Genomic DNA, 27,947 nt, shown 5'->3' with positions numbered 1-27,947 from the left:
TGGTCTGATTATCATTTTCATAAATCCATGCTGATTTAGTCTAATCTTTTTGATACCACAGACCTTATAATATACTTTAGAATCAGCCCTGAAACTACTGTTAGGCTTGTTTTGTCATTTTTCTTTCTCTCCCTCTCTTTTAAATAATGGAGCTACAGTTGCTGCCTTCCCAGAATTTTGGAAGAACTTGGCTATTGCTATTGGCTATTGAAATAGTGGAGGTATTGTTAACATTCTTCCAAAGTTCTGAATTTTGATCATTTTTGATCAAGACATTGAGTTTGACTGATTTTTGGAGATGATGTGGGTGGAAAGTCTTGTTCAGTCATTGAATTGAAGTTAACTCAACTGTTGATTTTCATGATTAGCCATTAATAAAGCAAGCTGTTCCATTTATTGTAAGGTAATTTTGGAACTTCTGTAGAGTTTCATTAAGTTGCAACTTTATTATAAGAAATAAGGAGATAATCCTGAAAAGATTCAAATAATTTGTATAGTAATTTGTAATTGATATGCCAATGCATTTTATGTGTTAGTCAATCAAGAATCTCATTTTTTTAAAACATGTTTTTCAATGATTTCTTAGAACTGTGCACAGGACTTCCTCTTTTCATTTGGAATTTACCCCATTTGGACAGCTAGTAAGGTTATAGAAACATCTGAGTGCAGCAGTGGATTTTTAAAGATTAGATTAGCTTTATTTGTCACATTAACATTGAAATATACAGTGAAATGCGATGTTTGCATCAAATAAATCAGTGAGGATTGTCTACACAATTATTCAGTGCAATAGTTGTGACCAGGCAATTGTGACATGAGTTTGGACAGTTTTCCTTTCTATTCCTTGTGGGGGAAGAGGAGATGAAATGTTTGTGATGACAGGAAACATTCTCTGATTTCTAAATTGATCATCTCTTTTAAGCAATCAGCTCTCATAACCCAGACAATTCACTCCTGTTTGTGGAAAGATTTCTTGTGTCTAGTTGGTCTTATAAATCATAAATACGAGCAGGTTGGAAATCCAAAGCAACACAAAATCTTGGAGGAACTCAGCAGATCTGGCAGCATTTATGGAAATGAATAGATAGTTCATGTTTTGTGCTGAGACCCTTCTTCAGGATTGTGAAGGAAGCGAGGATCTTATAAATTTTAAGATTTGGTATAGAGTATAGATTGTTGCTTCCTTGTTGAAATATTCCTATAACAAACACACCTGTTGCTATTATCTTTAGAATACTGCATTTTAAGGGTTCATTTCATGTTTTACTATTTTAGAGTTTGGGTTCATGTGCCTGCTTGCACATGCAGAAAAAATTGCAACTTGATATTGTACTTGAGGATTGAAGTATGATAGATTAAATGTTTACAACAGTTGATTCAACAGCATTGTTGACATAGTAATATATTCTAAATCACAGGAATGTGACCAAGCAAGCTTCGGCATCAGAGAAATCAGGAGAACATGGTACAGATGGATAGGGGTTCAGTGAATTTAGATGAAACAAGAATTTCGGTTTTTCTGGAGTTTGAAGGTGGAATAAAGAGACCGTTGGTTATGTTTGAATTGTCAAAAGTTTTGGTAACAAAGGCATGAATTATAATGTTAGCAGTTTACAAACAAAGGAAATGGAGGAGGCAATATTAAATGGTGGAACTAAGTGAATGTTTCTAGGCATCCAAGGCCATCTCATAATGAAGCAAGATGTCAAAGTCAAGGGCATTTCTGTTAAGTTTCAGCTATCAGGATTTAGTTAGTGGCTAAAAAAACCTAAGTTTATGGCAGTCTGAAAAGTTGATGAGTTTGAGCTTGCTGATACTTATAGGAAATTTGCTTATCTAGTCTTGAAGATTGCACAAACAATCTAATAATAATTGCTTGAAGGTGAGGAGTTGCCAAGAAATTTTCTGTGCTTTGCTGTGTGGTGGCAAGTATAGACCCTTGGGATAGAAGCGAATTGTTTCAGATAGTTCTGACTATATTCTAGGTATGTAAAAAGGAATCAATGGAATGTCGTTGTGCCCAGATGGGCATAGATCTGATTTGACAGTGATGCAGTCTACGGACAGCTTGATGAATATTTTGTTGTCTTTGAGATCCAGTTTGTCATTGCAACAGAGGAGACCATCAGGTTGTTGGGATTGAGATGGTGAATGAAATGTAGCTTGGCTTGAGCTAAAGAAATAAGCTGGAAGGCTCAGCATTGAGGAGATGTGTATTGGTTAACTTGTGAGGGAACTGATAACAATGGCAGAGTTAAATATGACACCCAAGAGGAAAGAACCATAAATTATATCATGAAATCTTATGGGGCACCTAGGCGTGACTTGAGTAGCAGCAGTACTCTCATTGGATACGATTAAATATTACTGTTTCAGCCTGATACAGCTAAAAAGCACAACTGCTTCCAAGGTCAGTACCGTCAACAAAGATGTCTTAGTTTGTTTAAATGAACTATCGCTGCAGAAAACTAACGGAAACAACACCGATTGTGGTCGGAAGTGCCCACGGAGGACACCCCAGAGGAAGCTTGGGTATAGATTAGGATTACAAGTGTGTTTAAGGAAACGGGGTTTTAAACTTTCTGTACCTTGCTGGCGAATGTGCAGTCTCTGGTGAATAAAATGGATAATCTCAGAACCAGGGTGCTGAATCAGAGGAATATTAGGACTGCCTGTGTTCTTTGTTTCATGGAATCCTGGTTAACCCCTTCTGTATCGGATGCAGTGATCCAGATTGACAGGTTTACTATACACCGTCAGGATAGATCTATAGAGTTACTCAAAGACAGAGGTGGGGGAGTATGCCTCGTGATCAGCTTTTCTTGGTGCACAGGTATATCCGTGCTGTCCTAATTCTGCTCACCAGACCTGCAATATTTAGCATTAAAGTGCCATCCTTTTTACCTGCCACGGGAGTTCTCTGGGGTCATTTTGGTAGCAGTTTACATTCCACCTCAGGCCAATGTCAAGCAGGTTTTAGATGATCTCAGTAATGGGATCAACATGCACAAAACAGTGCACCCTAACACCTTCACCATCGTTTTGGAAGATTTTAATCAGGCCAGTCTGAAAAAATCACTAAGCAACTACCATCAACAGATCACTTGCAATACCAGAGGAAACAACACACATCAAGACTGCCTACTGTGCTATTCCATGCTCTCACTTTGGGAAATCTGATCACCTGGCTGTACTTCTACTCTCTGAGCATAGGCAGAGCCTGAAGGCTGCAGCACCAGCAGTCAGGAACAAGAAGGTATGGACAAGGGAAGCACACGAATGCCAACAGGACTGTTTTGAATTGGTGGACTGGTCTGTATTCAGGGATTCATCTCCGAATCTGGATGAGTACGCTGCAATTGTTACCGACTTCATTAAAACCTGTGTGGATGAGTGTGCCCACAAAGACTTACTGTACATTCCCAAACCAAAAGCCGTGGATGAACCGGGGGTACGTCATCTGCTGAAGGCTAGATCTGTGGCATTCACGTCTGGCAGCACAGGCCTGTACCAGAAAACCAGGTATGATTTGCGGAGGGCTATTTTAAGGGTGAAGAGACAATTTCAGACAAGGTTGGAGGGGACATTGGATGCACAGCATCTCTGACAGGGTCTGCAAGACATTACTTCCTACAAAGTGAAACCCATTAGCATGAATGGCAGCGATGCTTCAGTGCCAGATGAACTCAACACCTTCTATGCACGTTTTGAAAGGGAGAACACATCTACAGCTGTGAAGATCCCTGCTGTGCCTGATGACCCTGTGATCTCCATCTCAGAAACTGATGTTAGATTGTCTTTAAAGAGAGTGAACCCTCCCAAAGTGGAAGGTCCCGATGGAGTACCTGATAAGACTCTGAAAACCTGTGCCAACCATCTAGCAGGAGTATTCAAGGACATTTTCAACCTCTCACTGCTACGGGCGGAAGTTCCCACTTGCTTCAAAAAGGCAACAATTATACCAGTGCTTAAGAAGAATGATGTGAGCTGCCTTAATGACTATTGCTCGGTAGCACTCACATCGACAGTGATAAAATGCTTTGAGAGACTGGTTATGACTAGACTGAACTCCTGCCTCAGCAAGGACCTGGACCCATTGCAATTTGCCTATTGCCACAATAGGTCAATGGCAGACACAATCTCAATGGCTCACCACATGGCTTTAAACCACCTGGACAACACAAACACCTATGTCAGGATGCTATTCATTGACTATAGCTCAGCATTTAATACCACTATTCCCACAACCCTGATTGAGAAGTTGCAGAACCTGGGCCTCTGTACCTCCTTCTGCAATTGGATCCTCTACTTCCTAACTGGAAGACCACAATCTGTGCGGATTGGTGATAATATCTCCTCCTCGCTGATGATCAACACTGGTGCACCTCGGGTGTGTGCTTAGCCCACTGCACTACTTTCTATACACACGACTGTGTGGCTAAGCATAGCTCAAATACCGTCTATAAATTTGCTGATGATACAACCATTGTTGGTAGAATATCAGATGGAGATGAGAGGGTGTACAGGAGTGAGATATGCCAACTACTGGAGTGGTGCTGCAGCAACAACCTGACACTCAACATCAGTAAGATGAAGGAGCTGATTGTGGACTTCAGGAAGGAACACGTGCCAATCCTCAGAGGGATCAGAAGTGGAGGGAGTGAGCAGCTTCAAGTTCCTGGGTGTCAAGATCTCTGGGGATCTAACCTGGTCTCAACATATCCATGTAGTTATAAAGAAGGCAAGACAGTGGCTATACTTTATTAGGAGCTTGAAGAGATTTGGCATGTCACTCAAAAACTTCTACAGTTGATACCATGGAGAGCATTCTGACAGGCTGCGTCACTGTCTGGTATGGAGTGGCTACTGCATAGGACTGAAAGAAGCTGCAGATGGTTGTAAATCTAGTCAGCTCTATATTGGGCACTAGCCTACAAAGTACCCGGAACATCTTTAGGGAGCAGTGTCTCAGAAAGGCAGTGTCCATTAATAAGGACCTCCAGCACCCAGGGCATGCCCTTTTCTCACTGTTACCATCAGGTAGAAGGTACAGAAGCCTGAAGGCACACACTGAGCCCCTTTGCCATCCGATTCCTAAATGGACATTGAATCTTTGGACACTACTTCACTTTTTTTAATATACAGTATTTCTGTTTTTGCACGTTTTAAAAAATAAATCCAATATATGTAATTGATTTACTTATTATTGTTTTTTCTCTCTGCTAGATTATGTATTGCATTGAACTGCTGCTGCTAAGTTAACAAATTTCACATCACATGCCGGTGATGATAAACCTGATTCTGATAAATTGAATTAGATAAAGTTGAAAAAGATCACAATATGAAGTGAGTTAATAAAAGAGGAGCTGGACTTGCATAAGTTTGGAAAGTACAAGAGCAGGTAGGAGGTAAATCAGAGAAGGGTGAAGTTTCAGGGTTATGGTAGTGGGGCAGCTAGGAAGAAATTTCAAGATAAATGGAGTCGTGGCAGAGCTGGCTGATGTCATGAAGATGCAGATCACAAAGTTAAGGTTTTTGTACACTGAGGAAGATGTCAGGTTTAGGGTGGGTTTGTCATTGTGGACTACTGTGTGTATGACTAAACAGTTGATGGTTTGGGCCGAGACCTTTCATCAAGATGAGGGTTCTGAGTCCAAAAACAAGTTGTTTACTCTTGTCCCTTGATGCTGTCTGACCTGCACAGTTTCTCCAGCGTTTTATGTGTTGCTTTGAATTTCCAGCAGCTGTTGATATTTTTGTTTATCTCTACGGCTGTCATAGTGTACTGTCTTGTGTAATGATTCCAATTTCACATGCTTACAGCATAGTGTAAATGGTTAGTTGATCAGAGTCTATGCTGATCAAGTACTCTTTTGTATTGATCCCAGTTGATTCTCCCCACATTTCCATTAATTCACCCCAGGTTCTACCACTTGCCAATACACCAGGTTTTATTTTGCAGTGGCCATTTAACCTACCAGACTGCACATTGATAAAGATGTATGTCTTTTCACTCTACTGCAAACTTTAGAGCAGCACACTGACAGCGATTAGAGCTGCTGTTTCAGCACATTGACCCTGTCCTGACCTTGAGTTTTGTGTGGGATTTGCACATACTTTGACCACACAGATTCCTCTGCTCTTGTCAGACCTGTCTAAAATACCAAAAATAAGCTCCAAATGCCTTGTCTCAGGGTCAAGATATTAATATAATCTTTAATGGTAATATCATTACTGAGCAGGTGTAGTACAATCTTGGACCATTGATGGAATCCATTGTAAGTGTGAAATGAACAGTAAATACTTTGAGATTATTGATAACAAAGATCTGCAAAACAGAATTAATTTGAGGCACTCTGTCTTGTTGCATGTATAAGGACAGTAGTAGCTGAGAGAATAAGTTAAGGGAAGTTGTTAGCATGGTGGTAAAGAGACACACCAAGCTTAATAGGGCGTAGAAGAGTTGGTGCTAACAAAAAGGGTTAGTGTAAGGGATTTGGGAAGGTAGGCTTATTAAAATCTGGCAATTTTGACATGCTCCTCTGCCAATATATGCATTGAAGCTGGTTAAGTGACTGTCCTGATATCACTAATGATTTTCAAAATTCACTTCTGGGATTTGTTAGTGTGTAGCTGCAAACTAAATCATTTTGAACTATTATAGAAGTCATTTGCATTTTGAGTGATATAGAATGGTATTTCATACTGGAATCTTTTCTCTTTTGTTTACCCTTCCTTCCAAACCAAAAACCCTTCTCATTAGGATGGACGTATCTGTAGAATTAGCTTTGCTGTTCAACCAGACAGATTGGAGCTGGGAAAACCAGATACTAGTGATGGGTAAGTATTTATGTCTGCTCGTCTTTTTCTCTCTCTCACTTCATGCACAGTTGCATACTTTTTAAATGTGTACATATTTAATTCTGTCATTTTGTTGATGTTCCAATTTGACATTCATGAGTATAGGAATGAAAGCCTTTTAACACATGCAGGTTTTATTTTCTACAAAATAATTGAACTTGTTTTGAATCTTCATTTAAGGATAACAATTTGTCGAGGAAAATTAGATGTATAATTATTTCTGAATAATTGACCACCCATTGGTTTACTGTGGTTTGGTTGTGATTCAGTCGATGCCTAGCAATCCTTTGCTATTTATATAAAGCTGTTTTTCCTGACACATGGCTGTAAAGTGATAACATTATTGTATCTAAATTTGGTACTAGTTTGGGTTGGCTTGGCTCTGTGTGGATTCATGAAAATTGTTTGTACCACATTTTCAGGGTTTTTAAATCAGAAAGCTATTATAAAAATTGGTGAAATTTAAAGATATCTAATATGAATTCAGATTTATAAAAATCAGTATCATAAGCAAATTGTAGCCATGCTCAAAACTATGAATATATGTTTTTAAAAAAAAAACTTGGCAGTAACTGAACAAATATTGAAAGCTAAAATTTGCCCAAGGGTGTTGCACTGTCTGGTCAATCACCAGTTACAGAAAGCTGCGAGGCTTGGGATACCTGTGTTGTAACCCATCTCCCATCTTTGTTTCCAGTTCAAAGTTGAGCAGTGGTTCAGGCACAGGAAGGACTTCCAGGCCAGGCAGGAGTAGTGATTCCCCATGGTTTCTGTCTGGTTCTGATACTCTGGGCAGACTGGCAGACAACCCCCTTGGGTAAGTTTTGGCAGGGTTCTAGGTCGTCATGACCCTCAAATCAGCCCACGTGCCAAAGAAATACACATTGCTAGGGTGGTTAAAACTTGTTTTGAAACTGCTGGATGTAAAGTTTAGCTGTTATTCATAGCGCATGCCATGATGCATTTGGGAATCTGACTCATTATTCCTGCTAAAGTGGGTTGCTTGGTTTCCTTTATGGGCTTTCTGCTGTTAAATGCCACTTGCCTACTTTTACCAATACTATGTTAACAATTAAGTTGGACCCAGTGATAATGAAATATTACATGCAAAAACATTATTCTTTTGAACTTGTGAATCGTAATCTTAGTGACAGCTTTTCTAACATAGCCACTTACCTTAAGCATTTGCAGAGTGAGAAATGCTTTATTCTGTTCATGTCCAGTTGATGAAGTGTTTGTACTACCTCCACTAATAATTCAAACTATGAACTGTTATAAATGGTCAGTGAAATAGAATTTGATGTCATTATGCTATAATAAGCATACCTGTCAATTAATTACTAGAATTAATATTTGAACTGTCAAAATTGTCCAAAAGAAGCTGAGATTCTGAAAATAGCTTCATTAGCATATGTTTATAAACAGAATCAAGCTAGGAAGCATTAGAAATGCAATTGGAATAGCATCTGACAGGTGATTACAAGTTGTAACAACAGTTACATTGTGCAGTCTTCCATTGCCATGGGAATTTGCCTGTGCACTGAAGAACTTTATAAGGCAATTCAAAGTTTTTCAGTGTCAAGATGAAACTGTTGAAGACTAACCAATGTACCTTTTGGAATATTTACCAAGGGTGGCTTGGTACTTCATTAAAACTAAGGCTTCCCTCTCTGAAGGACTCTGCTGTTTGCTATTTTGAGTATTTACTATGGATGTTCTGTTTATCCTGGCTGGAAACAATTCAGCTATTTAGGCAAGTAAATAAATTGCTAATAAATATTCAAATTATGTAAGCAAGAACTTTTAATCCATAAATTGGAATTTAAGAAATGGATGTTTAATGACAAGCATTAGTTGATAACCCATTAAATAATAGCACTGTGCCAAATTCCCATTAATGCATGTTTGTGAATTTTGTACTTGCAATTCACTTGCACTTGTTACAAGCTATGGTTGGCTGTTCTGGAATGCATTATTTTAACCTCTGCTTTTTGCTATTATTTTTATTTCAGAATAAAACATTTAAATATAAAAAATGCTCCTGGAGTTTTTATTTAATGAAGGTGGTTTGTATGTTATAATCTCTCATGATGCATACAGGTTTCTTTGAGCCTTTGTTTTCATCCCTTTCCAATGGCTTTTAGACTAGTTTTAACTAATACACACTTCATGAATTGCGCATTCAGGAGTCGTTGGAGTTCTGGAGTGAGTGGTGGGGCCTCAGGAAGATCATCCACAGGGACAAGGGACTCGCGGAGGCAGACTAGAGTGATACGTACTGGTCGCGATCGAGGATCTGGACTACTGGGAAGTCAGCCACAGCCAGTCATACCAGCATCAGTCATCCCAGAGGAACTGATCTCTCAGGTAGGGTAAAAGAAACTATTTCCATTACAGAAGAGCAGCAAACTACTTATATGATACAATTGTAAAGGAGGAATAAAAATGGGTTATCACTTCATTGGAACAATAAGGTCTGTGGAAGTGTTTCCAATATCTTCCCTAGAGACAGCTCAGTTTAAAGATTTTGTAGAACAAAGCCTGAAATTCAATGAACAAGGTTGGGTCATGATAATGAAGAGTTGGAACTTTTAAGTATTAGCTAAGCATTAAATGCCAAATAGAATTGACATAAGCAAAATGCAAGTGTAGACTGCAAGATGGTACCAGCAGCCAGTGCGACCAACGGGACATCCTGCAGGCAGTTCACGGAGCAGCTTCTTCTTTTAAATGCACTTCTGCTACTAAACTGCATGTAATTGGAAGCTGTAACTTGCAGTTTGATAATGTGTTTTTGGGCCGACTGAACGATCTGGCACTTTCACTGTTTTTGGGGGAGTTTAAGGTTGAGAGCAAAGTGTGCAGAGTGCAAACTCATGATCACCTCCATTACAGCTTGCTGATCTCGCCAACTAAGTGTTGAGCAAGATTGAAATCAATGAGGATAAGAGCACATGTTTGGTGCAGTCTGAACGTGTTTGACGGGTCTTCCTGTCCATTTACCTCTCACTCACTGCTACCTATGGAATATGCAGGCGTCCTGGGTCCCATGCTGCAAGGTTTGATCGGCAGCGCTCGTAGCTGTGAACAGGACTCTGTGGTTCATGTTACATGGGTTTCTGATTACTTGTTTTGCTGTTTTGCATGATTTAATCGGAGTGCTTTGGCGTAGACTGGCTCTGTGGCCTTCATTCAACAAATAACACAGTGCGAAGCTGAACACCCTGAGACTTTACAGGATTCTGTGATTTGTTGTTTAATATTCTGTGTTATTTGCTTGCTTTTTGCTATTTGTGCAATTTGTTTTTTATTTTGCACATTGGGAGTTTGATGTTTTCTTTAAATGACTTTGTTTTGGGCTGCCTTCAAGTAGGTGAAACACAAGTTGTGTACTGTATACATACTTTGATTTTAAATGTACTTCAAAGAGTTAAAGTGTTGTTTATTACTTGTAATGAAGCTTATTCATTGAATGAAATGGTTAACAAACATTAGTTCAGAGGTAATACCATGTCAAATAATTTTTCATTTAGCCTTGAAGTTGCATGTACAATTTTAGTTACCTTTTATTTTTGGAATTGATAACTGTACAGAACAATTTTAGATTTGATATTACTTAAAGGTTGCAATCCCCTTGTAAAAAAAAATTAGCCCAGTTATAGAATAAATATAAAACAGTAGAACACTGGACAGCCATTTGACCCACAACATTGTGTAGATCTGGATGCTAATTTATGCTAAATGTCCTATGCATAATATGAATCCCTCCCAACTTGCCCCTCACATTCTCTTTAAACTAATTGCTCCCCCCCCCCCACCTTAAAAGCATGTCCTTTGGTGTTTCACATTTCTCCACTGTGGAAAAGGCCGTGTTTGCACTATTTATGCCTCATGTAATATTAAAATTGTCTCAGGTTTCAATTTAGCCTTGAGCACTCTAGAGAGTTTATCCAACCTAAGTTTATCCAATATTATAGCTCATTCCTTCAAATCCAGGCAGCTTCTTAGTAAACCCGCTTCAGTTTCAAAGTATGTGTACATTATAGAACCTCGATATTTGTCTCCTTACAGGCAGCCATAAAACAAGAAACCCAAAAGAATCCCATTTTAAAAAAACAGCCAAAAACCAATGTTCAGAGAAAGGAAAAAACAAATCGTTCAAACAATAAAAGTAAGCAAATAGCATTTAGAATGAAAGTGAGACCTAAGACACGGAGCCTGGAGCAGACCTCAGCCTCAGTTCGGCACATAGCGGAGTAAATGTCATGGTGCCCAGAGTAAGCCACGCTGCAGTCTCAGTGCAGCGAGGAGTGGAGTGAAAGTCATGGAGCAGTGAGCAGAACTGACTCAACCCTCACCTCTGGTCCTGACAGTCTGCCTTTTCAATCCATCTGGTCCTCCATTTAAATCATCCAAACATGATTCTTCTCATTAGGACCCGGGCCCTGTCACATCAATACTCTAGGCTTGGATCCGCCACCACATTTTGGCCTGTGCTCAACCTTTCCAAATTGACCAAGCACTTAGATCAATCAAACCTCGCTCTTGGTTTAGCTGGATGGGCCACAAATCTGTTTTTGCTCTGCTCTGATTGTCTGGACTTTGCTTTGAATATACCTCAACCTCGCCCTGACTTCGCCTTGCACCAGCACATTTCAATCCTCAGCTCAGCTTTGGTTTCGCTCACCTCTTCATCATTTACCGTAATTTTTTCACAGAATAATGTTACTAGTGAAGTATTTAGTTGTATTTGTTAACCAGTAAGTTGTCCCTCACCTACAGCAGTGCCATCTTAAGCCAGAGTCCATACATCCTACCTCTAATAGGGCAACTGGAACTGCACACAACATTCCAACTATGGTGTGCCTGAATTTTAATGTGGCTGCAGTATGACTCAACATGCCTCCAATGAGGCTAAGCATGCCATATACTGTCTTTACCACGTTATTGATTTGCGTAGCCACTCCCAGTGAGCTGTGGGCCAGGACCTGACATCTTGTACTATGCTGTTAAGGGAATTGTCATTAACTACATATTTTCTCCTTTCATTTATCCTTGTCTCCCCCCCCCCCCCCCACAAAGTGCATCACCTCACACTTGCCTGGATTAAGAAACATCTGCCAGTTCTCTGCCCGTACCTGTAACCTATCTGACCTGCTGTATTTGTTAGTCTTTACATTGTCCATGACTTCGCCAATCTAGATGTTATCTACTCATCTACATTTTCATCCAGATCATTACTTTGTATTGCAAACAGAGCTCCCAGCACTGATTCTTGCAAAACAGCATAGGTCATGGACCTCCAGCCAGAATAATAGCCTTCCAATCCTACTGTCTTCTATGGGAAAACCTGTTCTGAATTCAAGCGTGCAATTTACCCTGAATCCTATATGCATCTTTATCTTCTGAATCAACCTCCCTTGCAAAAGTCCATATAGATAACATTCATGTCCTGCCCTCATCAAGCTCCTTTGTTGCCACCTCAAAAAAAACTCAAGTTTGTGAGGCATGGCCTGACCCCACAAAGCCTTGCTGACTGTTCCTAACCAAGCCAAGTTGTTTCAATGTGCACAAATTCCTATCGCTCAGTAGCTTCCCTATCATCGATGTTCTATCACTGTTTATCTGCCTAGTCCTGTTACCCACACCCGTCCCATCCAGGTGCTTATCCAGACTTCTTGTATGTTTGGTAGCATAGTGGTTAGTACAATGCTATTACAGCTTGGGGCGTCGGAGTTTAATTCTAGCACCCTATGCAAGAAGTTTGAACGTCCTTCCCGTGAATGTGTATGTTTCCTCTCACAGTCCAAAGATGAACTGGTTAGTAGGGTAGTCATTGTAAATTGTCCTGTGATTAAGCTTCGGTTAAATAGGTGGGTTGCTGGGTGGTATATCTCTAAATAAATAAATTTTGAAATAGAACCCACATCTATCGCTTCCTCCAGTACCACCTGAAGAAGTTCCCCCTCGGGTTCCCCTTAAGTATCTCACTTTTCACTCTTAATCTATGACCTTTGTTCTGTATTCACCCAAGCTCTCTGGGAAATGTCTGCCTGCATTAACCCTATCTATACCTCTCATAATTGTGCATATGTCTACCAAATCTCCCTTCATTCTCCTTTTTGCCATGGAATAAAGTCCTAACTTACTCAGCCTTTCTTTATAACCCAGGTCAGGTCCTTTAAGTCCCAGCAACATCCTTGTAAATGTTCTCTGTACTCTGATCTCAAACCTCCACTGCCTTGTGGCTATACCTGCTTATGGGGAAGGTTTCAGGAGTAAGCCCCAAGGAAAAATCTGAAGCTGGAGGCCCTAAGGCATAAGGCATAGAGTTCAAAGGGCATAGCATGCAATACTTCATAAACAAAGCCAGCCATCCCAATAGTGTTAGTAGTATTCTACCTATGTTTTATTTGCAAGCTTACTTGACCATACCTCAGGAATAGATAATAAGAGGTTTCATAGTTAATTGAAATGATGTCTGAGTTTTAACTTTATTCTAGAAATTAATGTCTTGGGTTTCTAAATTAAACAAAATTTTCATTCCGCCCCAGTTTAGTTCTTTCTCTTACACACAGGCACAGGTTGTATTACAAGGCAAATCTAGAAGTGTTATTATCCGGGAACTACAGAGGACTAATTTGGATGTTAACCTTGCTGTAAATAACCTACTTAGCCGCGATGATGAAGACGGAGATGATGGTGATGATACAGCAAGTGAATCATATTTGCCTGGAGGTTTGTGAGCTTGATACTGTGATTTCAGATTCAGATGTGTTTTGCTTTCTTGTATAGTTAACAGTCCTTCAATTTTGTGAAATTGTAATTCAAAAATCTCCTGTCACACTGTGCCTAATTTTTGTAGGCCATGTGTAAATAAGAGAGCCTGAGGCATCATATTAAGTGTTAACCTCCCTGTCTTTTCACTCTGATCCGTTTTAGATTGCTGTTCAGACAGCTTAAATCAGATTTGCCTCGCTACTACCCATCTTCCAATTCCATTTCTGAAAGATTTTGATATGTATTTTATCTGATCAAACATGCTACTTGAATCCAATTTCTGTAGTTCTTTATGTAAAATGGTCTTTCAGCTTTCACTTCGCAATTGAAGAACTGATCTACAGTAACAGTATTTTAAAGCAGGAAATATTTACTTTTATCTATAAAAGATAATATACGTATATTTTATTAAGCATTGCACTGTGGAGAATGCTTATGTTTGTACTCTATTCATGATAATCAGATCTTGTTTTGTGTTGGGGGGTGTAAAATATATTAATCATAATTGGAATAATATAGCTAACATATGTCACATACTTAAGCACCTTGTTTTGTACTATTAACAGTGCTGTGTTCCCTTCTCAGAGGATCTCATGTCATTGCTGGATGCAGATATCCATTCTGCTCATCCGAGTGTCATCATAGATGCTGATGCTATGTTTTCTGAAGATATCAGCTATTTTGGTTATCCTTCCTTCCGTCGCTCTTCTCTACCCAGACTAGGCTCATCAAGAGGTATTTTGAAGCCAAGATAATTTTACAAGCATTGTGCCTTTTTCGAGGTGTTTTCTCCTAATCACCAGTAGCAAGAACAAGAACAATAGAAAAGAAGTTCTTAAATCTTCCTATGTCAGCAAGCTCTGGACAGTGAAACTAGAGCATTACTTATCTCAATTTGAGTATTGCATTTCCAGTACACAAGTGAGTAAAGGAGAAAAAGAAATCATTGTTACTCTGGATCCGATGCTGCACAAAAAATCATAATTAAGATAAGGAACACAAAAAAACCCCAATAAATATAAATACTAAAAACAGCTTGTACACATTGATTGTATGTCCATTAAGTGACACTAGGTACAGGAGTGTCAGTATTATAAGGTGATTGACTTGAAATGTTAAAGTAGTGGTGGAGGGATGTGTTAGTGGATGGAGGTGTTGATCAGCCTTCCTGCTTGGGGAAAGTAACTGTTTTTCAGTCTGGTGGTCCTGGTGTGGATGCTATGCAGCCTCCTCCCTGAATGGAGTATGATTGAAAGGTTCAATTTCAGGATGCGTCCATGTTGGTTTGTTGGTTTTTTTAAACAGCATCTTTTAAGGCACAACTGCATTACCAAGTACAGTGCTTTCTTTGTTGTGCTTTTGATTTTTTAAATATTTGAGTTTATCTTTTAGGCTTTCAAAAGTAACTTTTTTCCAGATGAACAGTGAAGAATAAGAAAATGATGTTCATTCAATTATCCCAAACAGTTTTGACATTTAAAAATATATTCTGCCCACCTAAATATTGCAATTTCCTCAAAGGTGTGAATAGTCACATTAAGAACCTCTTATTTTGAGGTGGGATGTGAAATTGGTAAATTTTATTTAGATTGTTGCCACTCCTCTCTGTCTGCACCACCATGCCGCAGCATCCCCATTCATTTCATAAATCTGAATTTGCTACTTGCCTGTAATGTTTCTGAAATGTAAAGTTCCACAAGTTTGGTTCATCTTGATAATCAAGATATTTGTTTACTGTAATTAGTTTCCAATATCTTTTGAAGAGTGAGCATTTGACCATTTTATAAAAGGACAAAGTGCTTTTGTTTTGTCTTACAGTGGATAGTAGACAGGAGGGCAAAGAATGCAAACTCCATTTAAAAAAAATAAACTTTTTTGCTTTAAAGTTAAATGTCAAGTGTACTAAACTACATCTGATTGTTCAAAAATAGTTTTCATTAAAATGATCAGTAAGCTTAGTTTTTGCTTAAAATTTATTGCAAATTGATAGATTTGTACTGAAGTTGGGTCATTCTATAAAGAGAAACAATATTTGGAACACTAGTGTGTATAATTAATGCTAAAATATTGTAGTTTTAAGAATGAAATGTTCCAATGTTATTGTAAGGTACTGAATGAAAGGCTTTTAAGGTTTTATACTCAAATTGCTGTGTATATAGTCCCCATTATTTTTTGATTTCAGTAAACAGATATGTGTATTCATGGCCCTTGGCCGCATTTTAGGTTTAATTTTGAACAGATGTGTCTGTGTTACATACACATCAATTAACTAATCATTTCTCTGTATAAGTAAGGTAATTGGTTTCCACACCACTTGTATGAAGTGACTCCTCTGTTAGAATCCTGACTGTGTACATATCTATACCTTATAATTTCAAAACTGATCAATGACTGTTAGTGCATTCAATCAAAGTAGCTGGTTGTTAATATAATTTTCCTTTAGGTATTTTAACATTGTAATGTTTATGAATACATTTTTAATATTTTTAGAACATTGCGCATATTTGTTTATTTTGGGGTGCATTGGATACAAAAAGAGCCTTGGTGGTGGTGGTGGTTTTTTTGTTAACTGCAGGCAGTTCTTGTCCTTTATAACCTATGAATATCCAGGACTTGGTTTACAATTATTTGGAACTTTAAAAGTGGATAATTGCATACTTATTTCACTTAAGCTATTTATCCATTAGTGCAGTAACATAAACTAAGAAATGGGAAGATATAAATCAAGAAGTTTACTGAGTTTGTATTATTATATGCACAGTGTCAGGATCAAAAGGTAATAAATACCCTTTGCCCATATGACATTTCAATTTAAAATGTACATTTGGCATTTTGTCTAATGTACTAAGTTTGGAGCAGTTTCTAAACTTGGAGACTGTTTTCTTTACTCAAAATAATCAGGGGAGGTGCAGCAATAACTTTCAGGGTATTAAAGGAGGTTGCAAGAAGATCTGTTCTCAATGCCGCAAGTGCTAAAGAAAAGACTGAAGCATTTGCATTCATGCTTAGCCAGAAATGCTGAATAGCTAATCCATCTTCATATGCTTCTGAGATCCCCAGGACAACGGAAGCCAATATCCAGCCAATTCAGTTGTCTCTATGATGTCCAGAAACAGCTGAATACACTGGGTACAGTATAGCATCCCTGTTGCAATACAGAAGTCTTGCACTCCAGAACTGAGTGAGACCTTGGCCAAACAGGCCCAGTAAAAGTTGCAGCTATACTGGGAATTTGGAAAAGTCATAAAAGTAAGATGGATCTTTTCTGTTTAATTACTGTTGTGTATATCTAGTCTTGGTCATCAGCAAAGTGATTGAAGGTATTGTCAACCATACTGTCAAGCAGCACATACTTACCAATGCCCAATATGGTTTTCACCAAGATTACTTTGTCTTCAGACCTCGTGATGGGCTTGGTCTGGACATGAATTGAAGAGTTAAGGGGATAAGGGCCTATAATATCAAGGCAACATTGGACTGAGTATGACATCAAGGCTGTGATTAAGATAAAATCAGTGAGGATGAAATAGAAAACTCGCCTGTGGCTGAATTTGTGTATGGCACAAAGCAAAGTAGTTGCAGATATCATCAGATGAGCACCTCAGAACCACTGCAGGAGTTCCTCAGAGCAGGATTCTAGACCCAGATATATTCACCTGCCAGTTGTAGCATCTTTGATAAGTTCATCATGTTACTCTGTCATATTGAGCCAACTAGGAAATTAGTTTCATCCAGCTATTTATGGACAAGGCACCTCTAGGCTGCAATGAGAAAGCTTGTCTATAGACCACCATTTCTGGAAAGCAAGTCTTCAAATTGCATCTGTAAACGTTTACAAGGTCACTTGTCTTTGCCTGCTTCAGAACGCTAAGCTAATTTTTGGAGTAAATTGAATTGGCAGAATGCTGATCTGACTCTTCTGGTCAAAGGTGGTTGCAAATAATTCAGCCTTCTCTTTTGCACCTGGACGGTGGACTGCCATCATTGAGGATGGGAATGATTTTAGCACCACTATGTTATTTTACTTTAATTCTTCAGGACCAAGGGGACTAGATGAGTCAAGATTATAGGTTTGATCTAATTGTTCTTGTCCTTAATTATAACCTCATCAGATTATGTGTGGCAAATGCTACAACTGGCATGCTCTTGTACATTTCTTAAATCTATATCAAGCCTTGGTTTTATAGTAATTATAGTACAAAATAAGATGGTAGATATTGTGATGGAATAAACTGTACTTGTAGCCCCACTGTGTTTCACAGGTGCCTAATTTGAAACTCCAAGTGCTGTTCTAAATCTACTATGCTAAAAGAGTTAGTGTCGGGCAGGTATTCTAGACAGAAATGACCAATTATCTGGTAACCGATGTTCCATTTAGTTTACACCAGGGCAGATCTGCAGGGATAGTACCATACGTCATGATGGTTGTGTTCATTGTGAAGGCAGGACTTGTTTTCTGCAAGGACATGATCATGTCCACTGTTGACACTGACAGGTAGATTGGTGAGTACCAAGTCAAACAGGTTCAAATAGGTACAGCTAAGTCCTTCTGGAGCTAATCAGCGACTATCCTATAAAACTACTCTTGGTGATGGACCTTTAAGGAGCCCCTGCCCAAGAGTGCATTTTTTAACTGGTGATCATCATGGAAAAATACAGATCGATCAGTTGAAGGAATGTGGTAGGTGATAATTAGTAGATATTTAGTTTTCATTCCCATGTTTAACAAGATATTGTGGGATTTTATAATGTCAGAAGTTAATTTTGAGGAGTCCCAAAGGAACTGCTCTCTGCATGTGACAACTCCATTGCCTCTTAATTTTTGGCAGTTTTGATTCTACATTACTGTGTTGCCTGACTGGTCTTTAGGGCTGCTTTTCCAATTTTGTGTCCCTGTTCACTGTGGTTACCTGAGTGGAGTTGACTGGGGTAGGTAAGACTTTTATCCCCTGGGAATTGTTTACCTTGGTTCATTTTTTAAAACTATATGAATAATCCAAGATATGACATTAGGAATCAGTCTTTTTATTTTTATTTGTCACTTTTGGCATGTGTGATTTGGCTTGGTGCAGAGTTGTTATCCACAGGTCTTGTGTGTAACACTGCTATTGTTCTGTGGAGGGTTTTCCTAGAGATTGGCTTATTTTTATTCCACTGGTGTGACCCTATTGCATACCAGTTCTCCTTCTTCCCTTAGAGAGAGACTCCGATCTGTTGCGTGAACGTGAATCAGTTTTACGTTTACGTGAAAGGAGGTGGCTTGATGGTTCCTCATTTGATAATGAAAGAGGCTCCACAAGCCGTGAAGGTGAATCGAACTTGGATAAGAAAAGTCTTCCCATCCAAAGCCCTGTCTCCTTGGGAGAGGAATTGCAGTGGTGGCCTGATCGGGTGAGTAATTTTGCATTGGTTAATTAAATTGAAGTACTGGATTTTAGTGATGACATTCTGGTTCATTTAACAGTTACTGCTCTTCTAAACAGTATTCTGGCCATAACAGTAGTAATTGCTACAACATTGACCCCTGAATGGAACTAAACTTAAGTTTTTTTTTATTAAACAGCATTATTCTACTGTTTTGTGTTTGCTAGGTTATAACAAAGCTGGCCATTTGACAAAAGTTAAGACACTGCCATTGTTTAGTCAAGGGAAATTGAATATGTATGAATGGAACTTAATTGATGGGCATTCAATTTCTAGTTTAAATAATCTCTCTCTATACATTGCTTTTAACAACCATGCAATTAATGAAAACTTGAAGCGGTAAACGTTTTTTTTGGTGGAACTCAGAACTTACTTAAAATTACTTTGTAATTGTATCTGAATTGTACTATGCAGCTGAAATCACTGGCTAAAACTAAATGGTTTTTCTTATAAATATTTTATATTAACTTGGCTCCAAGTACCAGAATGGTAAAGTTGTGATCACTGTTGTGTGAAAATTAGTTAAATATGAATGAATGAACAAAGTCCTTCATGTCATATTTTAATGAAACAACAACTATCGGTCATTAGGAATGGGAGATTTAATGATTTAATGTTTTTGGAACTATGCAAGAGTTTGAGAAGTAGAAAAAGCCAAGTACCTCCTTGCTACAACTCTGATTCAACTTGAGTCTCAGAAAGACTGATGAAGGGCATATGAAACTGAATTGGTTTTGTTAAACCTGTCACATTAAAATTGTTGGCTACAAAAGGCTTAAATATTTTACTGGTGAAATTCTTCATCCACACTGTCTTTGTGTGGATCAGAATTAATCCTTTAAGTACAGAATAAAGTATGATTGTCAGTTGGATCAGATTATGTAACTTTTTCAATAAAAATAGAGGAGCTGATATAAATGACTGAACTTTCTTCCCTAGGATGGTACTAAATTTGTAGCTATTGGAGCCTTGTATTCTGAACTTGTGGCTGTAAGCAGTAAAGGTGAATTATATCAGTGGAAATGGAATGAATCTGAACCATATAGAAATACACAGGTATGAAATTAAAATTAGTTTTTGCCTTAATTTTCATACTTAGCCAATTGAATATCAATGTTCATGTTAACTGAATTGTTAAATCTTCATTCCCAAAGAATCCTTCAGTGCACCATCCTCGGACTACACAGTTAAGTTTAACAAATGAAAAAATTGTCCTTCTGGCTGCCAATAGCATTAGAGCCACAGTCACTACAGAGAATAGCAAGGTAAGTATAATTGAAAAGTTTTGAACTGAGCTACCTCTTTTACTTGCCTTGCCCAAATTTCTTTCCTTGTGCCTATTTATTCTTTGCAGTATATCAGCAAAGCTTTGGATTAAGGTGCTGCAGTGTGGGTTTTACTTTCATAAAAATTAGAGTCATAGAGCACTACAGAACAGTAACAGGCGCTTTGGTCCATCCAGTCCATGGTGAATTGTCATTCTGCATAATCCCATCGACCTACACCTGGACCATAGCCCTCCATATCTCTTCCATTCATGTAGATATCCAAACATTTTAAATGTTGAAATTAAACTCTCATCCACCACTTCCTCTCACAGCATGATGTGCTGACTAATCAGATCTGCTTCAAGTGAGATGATTGTACAGGTTATATTTGAATAGTGTCAACTATTAATGTCATATTTAACTAGACTGCATGAAAGTTTTTAAAGATTATGGAATAGACGCTTATTCTCTGTTGCTACAGGGTGGTGAGACATGAGAAGCATGCAGAGAGATTTTAAGGGGGAGTATAGACGGATTAAGTGAATAGACATGGGAGTATAGCTGGCCCTCCTTATCCGCGGGTTCCGCACGCGCAGATTCAACCAACCGTGGATCAGGAAAACTGGGAAGTTCTCTCTCCAGCACTTGTTATTTAAGCATGTACAGACTTTTTTTCCCCTAAACAATACAGTATAACAACTATTTACATAGCATTTACATTGTATTAGGTATTATAAGTAATCTAGAAATGATTTAAAGTATACAGGAGGATGTGCATAGGTTACCGCGGATTGGGAATCAAAAAAAAACCCAGAAGTTCGCTAAGTCGGAACAGGTACATCTGATATTTAGCGTCAGTTAGTCAAATGTTTGTCTTAGTATTTAGCTTTCTATGTATATAAAACACTTGAAACGTATTTCAATAATTAAACCACTGCGTTGCTTAGTAATAATTGTAGCTTTCATCGGGGCAGGGCCTTTCTCACTTTGTCCTTTAAAATTGTTCTGATCGTTGACCAACTGTAGCCTAACACTTTTCCAATGACGTTTCACCTTTTTCTGATTGCATTATTATTTCCACTTTATTTTCAATTGTGATCGTTTTCTGGAACACAAACACTGCGAGCAGCGGGTCTCGAGCTCCACTGGGTCCTAAAGTCCACTGCACTGAGACAGGTTAAATAAGCTCCGGAGCTCAGCTGGGTCCTAAAATCTACCGACTTGAGCATCTGTTTTTTTTTGGTATCCGAGATGGGGTCCTGGAACCAATCCCCTGTGGATAAGGAGGGCCGACTATATATTTTTTAATAGTGGGTGAAAGTCAAAATAAATTTATTAACTGTATACATATACAACCTTGAGATTGAGAAATAGTGTTTAAAAGAACCTAGCTGCTGTCGTACACAAATCACTAAAAATTAACATGCAGCTTCAGTGTGCAGTTATGAAAGCAAAATGAAATGTGACGTTGAGTTTAACAGGTGTAGTGTCAATTATGAAACCACATCTGGCAGGCTCTCTGCAGATCTGATTTACTGTATCTGCAAAAGGAAGGATATTCTTGTAAAGGAGGGAGTATATCTCTTGAACTCATCAGGATATGAGGGGTGGTCATTTAAAAATTTATATGGGCTTTGATAAGGGGAGTTCTGAAGTGATGTTTTCCTTGATTGGGTTGTCTAGAATTAGAAGTCACAAGTTTAGGATGAGGGGTTGACCATTCGTATGAATTGTGCTCAGATACTTAGCAATATATAACTTGTGTTATTGTATGGTTCTTTAACTCGGAGCTGAGGAACTGAATAACACACAAGATGCTGGAGGAACCTGGGTCAAAGCAATATCTGTGGAAGGGAATATAAGCAGTCAACATTTTGGGCTGCAATGCTTCATTACGACCAATCATCAGGATTCCTGAGCGACATATTTTTTCCCTTCATAGATGCTGCCTATCTTGCTGAGTTCCGACAGCATCTTGTTACTTCTGGATTTCCAGTATCTGTAGAATCTCTTGTGTTTGTAGGGAATTGAATACTTGTTGATTTGTGATTGTAGTTTATCCTTCACCTTTTGTCCTTAGGTTGCCACTTGGGTTGATGAAACATTATGTTCAGTAGCTTCTAAACTGGAGCACAGTGCCCAGATTTTTCCTGAGCTGCAAGGAGAAAAGATTGTATCTTTGTATTGTTGTGCCCTGTATACATGTGTCCAGCTAGAAAATGGCCTCTTTTGGTGGTAAGTGTTGAATGCATTTATAAATATTTATATATTGACAGTATATTAACCATTAGTGAACTGGCTTTTTCATTGTGACGCTGAATTCTGCTTAAGTGATAGTCCAAAGCATTTGGGGGAAAGTAGTTTAAATGAAAAATTTAATGATCTTCCTGAAACACCAGTACAGGAGTAATTTTTGTACATTTTCATAATCAGTTAAGCTCAACTTTTTATCTTTCAGCTAATTTGAGTACTGTTCCATCATACATGACTAGTCTTGCAGATCCAATTTTGTATCATTATGTATGTCCATTTTTCCAGAGCTTTTAGTAAAACCATCTGTTAACTCTCGTGGTTAGAATAGTTTTTTTTGCTCTTTACCAGAACTCCTTGTACATCTACTTTTTTCCCCTAGCTTCTAAATGATTGCAAATTCTAAATTTAGAAAATGTGGTTTAATTTTCCCCTTTGTTTCCTTGTTTTCACTAATGACTGTAGACCTGTTAATCACTTTTTCAATTTGATAAATGCTTTACTCATTAGATTTAATGGAATGAGTTTTTGTCCATAAATTCATTATTTTCATAATGACAGAAGAGCCATTATTAAACATCAAATTTGCTCAGAAAATACTTAGTTCCAAAATTATGTAATATTAAGTAACTGCTGAGCATATTTCATTTTATTCTGATTAAGAAAGTCATTCTCATCAATGTATGGAACTGGTGAAGCATGAATAGGAAGGGTTTGTTTTGGTCTTGAGAAAATTGTAAGCTCCGTTGTATGGAGTACTGATGCAGATTGTACTGGTTGATACTTCTAATTCAACATTAATTTCAATTATCTGTGAAATATTGAAATTGTGGTAAGAATATGTATCCTGATATATTCACATCATGAAATGTGAATCTTAAGTGTTTTGAGCCAAATTCTGGGAATTAAGTTTATTTGTTTACAGTCTATATACTGTGCTAGTATCTTGCCTGGTCAACAAAGGTATGGATGTGTGTATGGAACTACCCTGATCAGAAATGAACTGTTCCAAATCATTGGAATATCAATATTGCGGTCTACATTAAAATACTTTGAATGAGGCTATAGATCCAAATAAAATATTTTGCTCCATTTCTGTGGTTGCTGGGTACATTTCTAAAGCACAAGTTTAAATTAAGATGAATACATGTTAATCTTCAGTCTGCAGTCAGCATGAGCTTTAAGAGAATAGAAGATTAGAAGGATCTTTTGGCATAAATCTGTTCTGCAATTTTCCCAATCTGTTTTACCATTTAATTTATCGCTCTGATTTTTGACTTCCATATCTGAAAGTTTGCCATTCTGTATGGAAAAGATGGTTGCTCTCTATTTTAAACTTGGCTTTTGAGAGAAACATCCCAAGTTAATATATTAAAAAAAGTACTGCAAACAGCAGATCAGACAGCATCTTTTGAAAGAAAATTAGATAATATTTTAAGTCAAATTGCAGAGAGTCAATGTCAGAAATTGACAGAACAAACTTAATATATTTCTAGTAGTGTGAAGCTAGGATTCCTGTAAGTCTATCTCATAGATGAGATTATCCAATCAATGGGGACATTTAAAGGATCTGAACAAAGGAACAAAATTGCTAAAATTGATGGCTATTAAAGAGTGGAAAGCACATTTGCGAAATGCAGAACTGTAGGACATGCCCAGCTAATGCTAACGGAGAGGAAAAACTGTGCCGATACTATCGGTGCTCTGGTCAGTTCTGATGCAGAGCACACCAGTTGCCTGAAGTTGTTGAATTCAATGCTGAGTCTGAAAGGTTGTAACTTGCCCAGACAGAACACGAGGTGCTGTTCCTCAAGCTTACATTGGGCCTCATTATAACATTGCAGGAGGCCACATACAGAGAGATCAGAGTGGGACTGGGATGGAGAATTGAAGTGGCAGGCAACAAGAAGTTCAAGGTCAACACTGCGGACTGAATGCAGGTACTCTGCAAGACGGGCACATAAATCTGTGCTTGGTTTATCTAATGTGGAGGAGATCACAGGAATTGGTACTACACCTAGAAGGACTGTTTATATACTTGCGTGGTGGGAAGGGGAAAGGTAAAAGGACAGATGTTACATCTCCAGCAGTTGCAATGGAAAATGCTTTGAGGAGTGGTTGATGGAAAAGCAGACCAGGGAATTGATTAGGGAGCAGTCCCTTCAAAATGCTGAAAGTGAAAGGGTGGTGAAGGTGGTGAAATCTCACTAAGGGTGATACAAATTGTGACAGAATTCTAATTTTCCAGCTCATTTCCGTCAATATCCGTTTGAGATTTCTTGCTCTTGAACTCTTACCATTCCTCACAAGCCACCCTTTAATGATCATGTCTCTGTTCATTTGCTCACTGAAGGAAATTAGTGAAATACTTTCCACTGCATCAGGACTTTCAAAGTGCCTCGCAACCAAAAAAAAAGATTGTTATATAGTTACTATTGTAAGGTAGAAAAACAAACCAGACTTTTTAGAGATGGTAGTGGAGAACAGCTAGTGATTCCACTCTCCAGCTTTCCCAGCAGGACTGTTCCAAGTGTTCCTTGTCAATTTACAGATATGCAGATGGATTATCCAGCATCCTCATGGCTGTTTGTGTGCCAAATTGTTCATTTGTCATTCATGTAAAAAAGGTTTTGCATTGTAGAAGTTGACACTGGATAAATTAGTCTTCACCTGTAAAATGTCCAACAAAATTGATCAAAACTGTTTGTCTTTTTCTTTCTAATGAAGAAGTATTTGTAACTGCATGGTCTGCGGGGAAAAACTCAATGCAGCATGTTATTTATTTTTTTTTAGAAAAAAGTTGTTTGAAACCTAATTGCTACTCTGTGAAGTTGTACCTGCCTTCATCTAATCAGCCAAGAAAGATCTTTTTTGCTCATTTTGCTCAAAAAAAAATCTGATCTGTTCCTTTGGGGAGGTTTTCTTTCCAGATTTGGTGGTCTCCAGGAGTCCAAACAGACCATAATGCAGTAAACTTGCAGAACCCCATCTAACTGCTGTTTAAATTGACAAAACCAATAAGACCATTTTTCTCTTTTAGTCACAGCTGTAAGAATTGAAATACATTTCATAAAAAGTCCCAGAGTTTCCCATTGCCTATTCTAATTTGTATCCCAACCTCTGCTGAATTTATCTGTTAAATAATATTTCCCACCTTTTTGGCAAGACTTCCCAGTGAGACAAATTCTCTACTGTTGGTTGGTCATTTACGTTTGAATAGTTATTTCAGTCCTCCCACAGCAAACTTTTTAATCAATTAAAATACATTCATAGAACCAATTTTTTGAACCAATGACACATATCAGCGAGCTTGCCAGTAGGCTGAGGTTTCTGATTATCTGAACACCTTTATCTGAAAACATCTTCTAGCAGAGAGTTGTTCTTTTATAATTGGTCAATATTGGGGAATGTGCCCTTTCAACAATCATTAACTCTTTTATGCAAAACACTTCTAATATGGAGTCTTGGCTGATTATTTACTCATGCTGACAAAGGGAAACTTGATCCTAAAGTGATTCACTATGTTTTTTTACACAGGGGTTCTCTATTATGCATCTCTTGCATCTGAACTGAATATTCTACTCTTTCCAAGGACTAACATTTTCTGTGTCTATATTTTTGAAGTTTAGATAAATAACATTGCAAAAGGACTATTGTGTTTATAAATCTTCCAATTAGTTGAAATGGTCTATTTCAGTGCAGCACAGGAACAGGCCCTTTGGCCTACAGTATTGTGCTGATCCAATTAGTAATCAAATGGGCAACCTAACTAATGTCCTCTGCCTACAAATATCCACATTCTTCCATTTTCTTCGTATCCATGTGATTATCTAAACGTCTCTTAAAAGTCTTTAATGTATTTGCCTCTGCCACCTCTCAATGCAGAGCTTCCAGGCACCCACCTCTCTGTGTTTAAATAAATCTTTCCCAATGTTTGAAATTATCTCTCCCCCAACCCCCCATCCAAACTTGCCTTAAATGCATGCCCTCTGGTATAAGAAACTTCAATCCTGGAAAAAGATGCTATCTTTGTTCTCTATCCTTGCCTCTCATAATCTATCAGATCTCCCCTCAAAATTCGCTGCTCCAGAGAAAACAACACAAGTTTGTCCAACCTCTAGTTATTTAGCACATGACCTTTAATCCAGGCCACATCCTGGTAAATCTCTTCTGCACCCTCATCAAAGCCTCGGCATCCTTCCTATAATGGGGGGTAACATGGTAGTGTAGCAGTTAGCATGGCACTATCATAGCTCGGCATTCTGGAGTTCGGAGTTCAATTCTAGCGCTGTTCTGTAAGCAATCTCTGTATGTCCTCCCTGTGGAATGCATAGGCTTTCCCAGGATGCTCTGGTTTCCTCCAACAAATCAAAGGTGTATGAGGTAGGTTAATTGGTGATTATAAGTTGCCCTGTAATGAGGTTTGGGTTAATTAGGGTTTTTGGGTTGCTGGGGCGAAGAGCTGGAAGGACCTGCCTCATGTTGTGTCACTAAATAAAGCTGCAACATAACTCCCTGACTTATGAACTCAGTGCCTTGACTGATAAAGACAAGCATAACATATGCCACCTTAACCATCCTACCAAACTATGTAGCCACTTTCAGGGAGCTATGAACTTGGGCTCAAAAATACCTTGACCATAGCAGTATACTGTCTCTTTACATTTGACCTGCCAAGGTGCAACCCTTCATGTTTGACTGGGTTAAACTCAATCTGCCATTTCTCTGCCCATATCTGCAACTGATCTAAATCCTACTTCCATTCTTTGCCAGTATTCTACACTATCCATAACACTAATCTTGGTATTATCTGCAAACTTGCTAACCCTCCCATCTACATTTTCATCTAGGTCATTTATATACATCACAACAGCAGAGCTCCCAGCACACGCCCCTGCGGAACACCACTAATTCCAGACCTCCAGCTCAAATGAGTCCTTTTGACCACTACCCTCTGTTTTCTATGGACAAGCCAGTTCTGAATCCATACAGCTAATTCACCATGGATACTGTGCATCTTAATCCTCTTGATGAGCTTCCCATGAGGGACCTTGTCAAACCCTTTATTAAAATCCATGCAAACAACATCAACATCTCTACCTTCTTCAATCACACTTGTCAATAAACTCAATCCAGTTAATAAGATTGACTTGCCCCACACAGAGCCATGCACACTCTCCCTAGTTAGGCCATGGTTCTCTAAATGCTCTTAAATCCTACCCTTAATTCTCTCCAGTAATTTCCCTACCATTGATGTGAAACTCGCCAGTCCATGGTTTCCAGGATTTATCCTTTGTTCCCTTCTTGAATAATGGAATAATATTAGCTACTTGCCAGCCCTCACCTGTGGCAAGAGAGAACACA

General features: G+C 38.4%; 1 protein-coding gene across 10 annotated transcripts in view; it reads left to right on the top strand.

Annotated features, from left to right (window-relative positions):
• Nucleotides 1-27,947, top strand: part of ubr5 (ubiquitin protein ligase E3 component n-recognin 5) — a 186,750-nt gene that overhangs the window by 33,710 nt on the left and 125,093 nt on the right. For 3 of the 10 annotated variants that reach the window (XM_059972077.1, XM_059972032.1, XM_059972022.1), the window contains exons 4-13: nt 6,764-6,840; nt 7,559-7,678; nt 9,048-9,228; nt 13,440-13,599; nt 14,227-14,376; nt 18,821-19,032; nt 20,005-20,121; nt 20,220-20,330; nt 22,414-22,568; nt 24,428-24,523. In XM_059972077.1, coding sequence (XP_059828060.1) covers nt 6,764-6,840; nt 7,559-7,678; nt 9,048-9,228; nt 13,440-13,599; nt 14,227-14,376; nt 18,821-19,032; nt 20,005-20,121; nt 20,220-20,330; nt 22,414-22,568; nt 24,428-24,523 — 1,379 coding nt within the window. The remainder of the gene's footprint in view (nt 1-6,763; nt 6,841-7,558; nt 7,679-9,047; nt 9,229-13,439; nt 13,600-14,226; nt 14,377-18,820; nt 19,033-20,004; nt 20,122-20,219; nt 20,331-22,413; nt 22,569-24,427; nt 24,524-27,947) is intronic. The other 7 variants (XM_059972097.1, XM_059972086.1, XM_059972049.1 and 4 more) reach the window with 4 other exon arrangements.

This window comes from Hypanus sabinus, chromosome 1 (genome assembly GCF_030144855.1).
Source record: "Hypanus sabinus isolate sHypSab1 chromosome 1, sHypSab1.hap1, whole genome shotgun sequence".
NCBI classification, from domain to species: Eukaryota; Metazoa; Chordata; class Chondrichthyes; order Myliobatiformes; family Dasyatidae; genus Hypanus; species Hypanus sabinus.
This window is presented reverse-complemented; position numbering and strand designations above follow the sequence as displayed.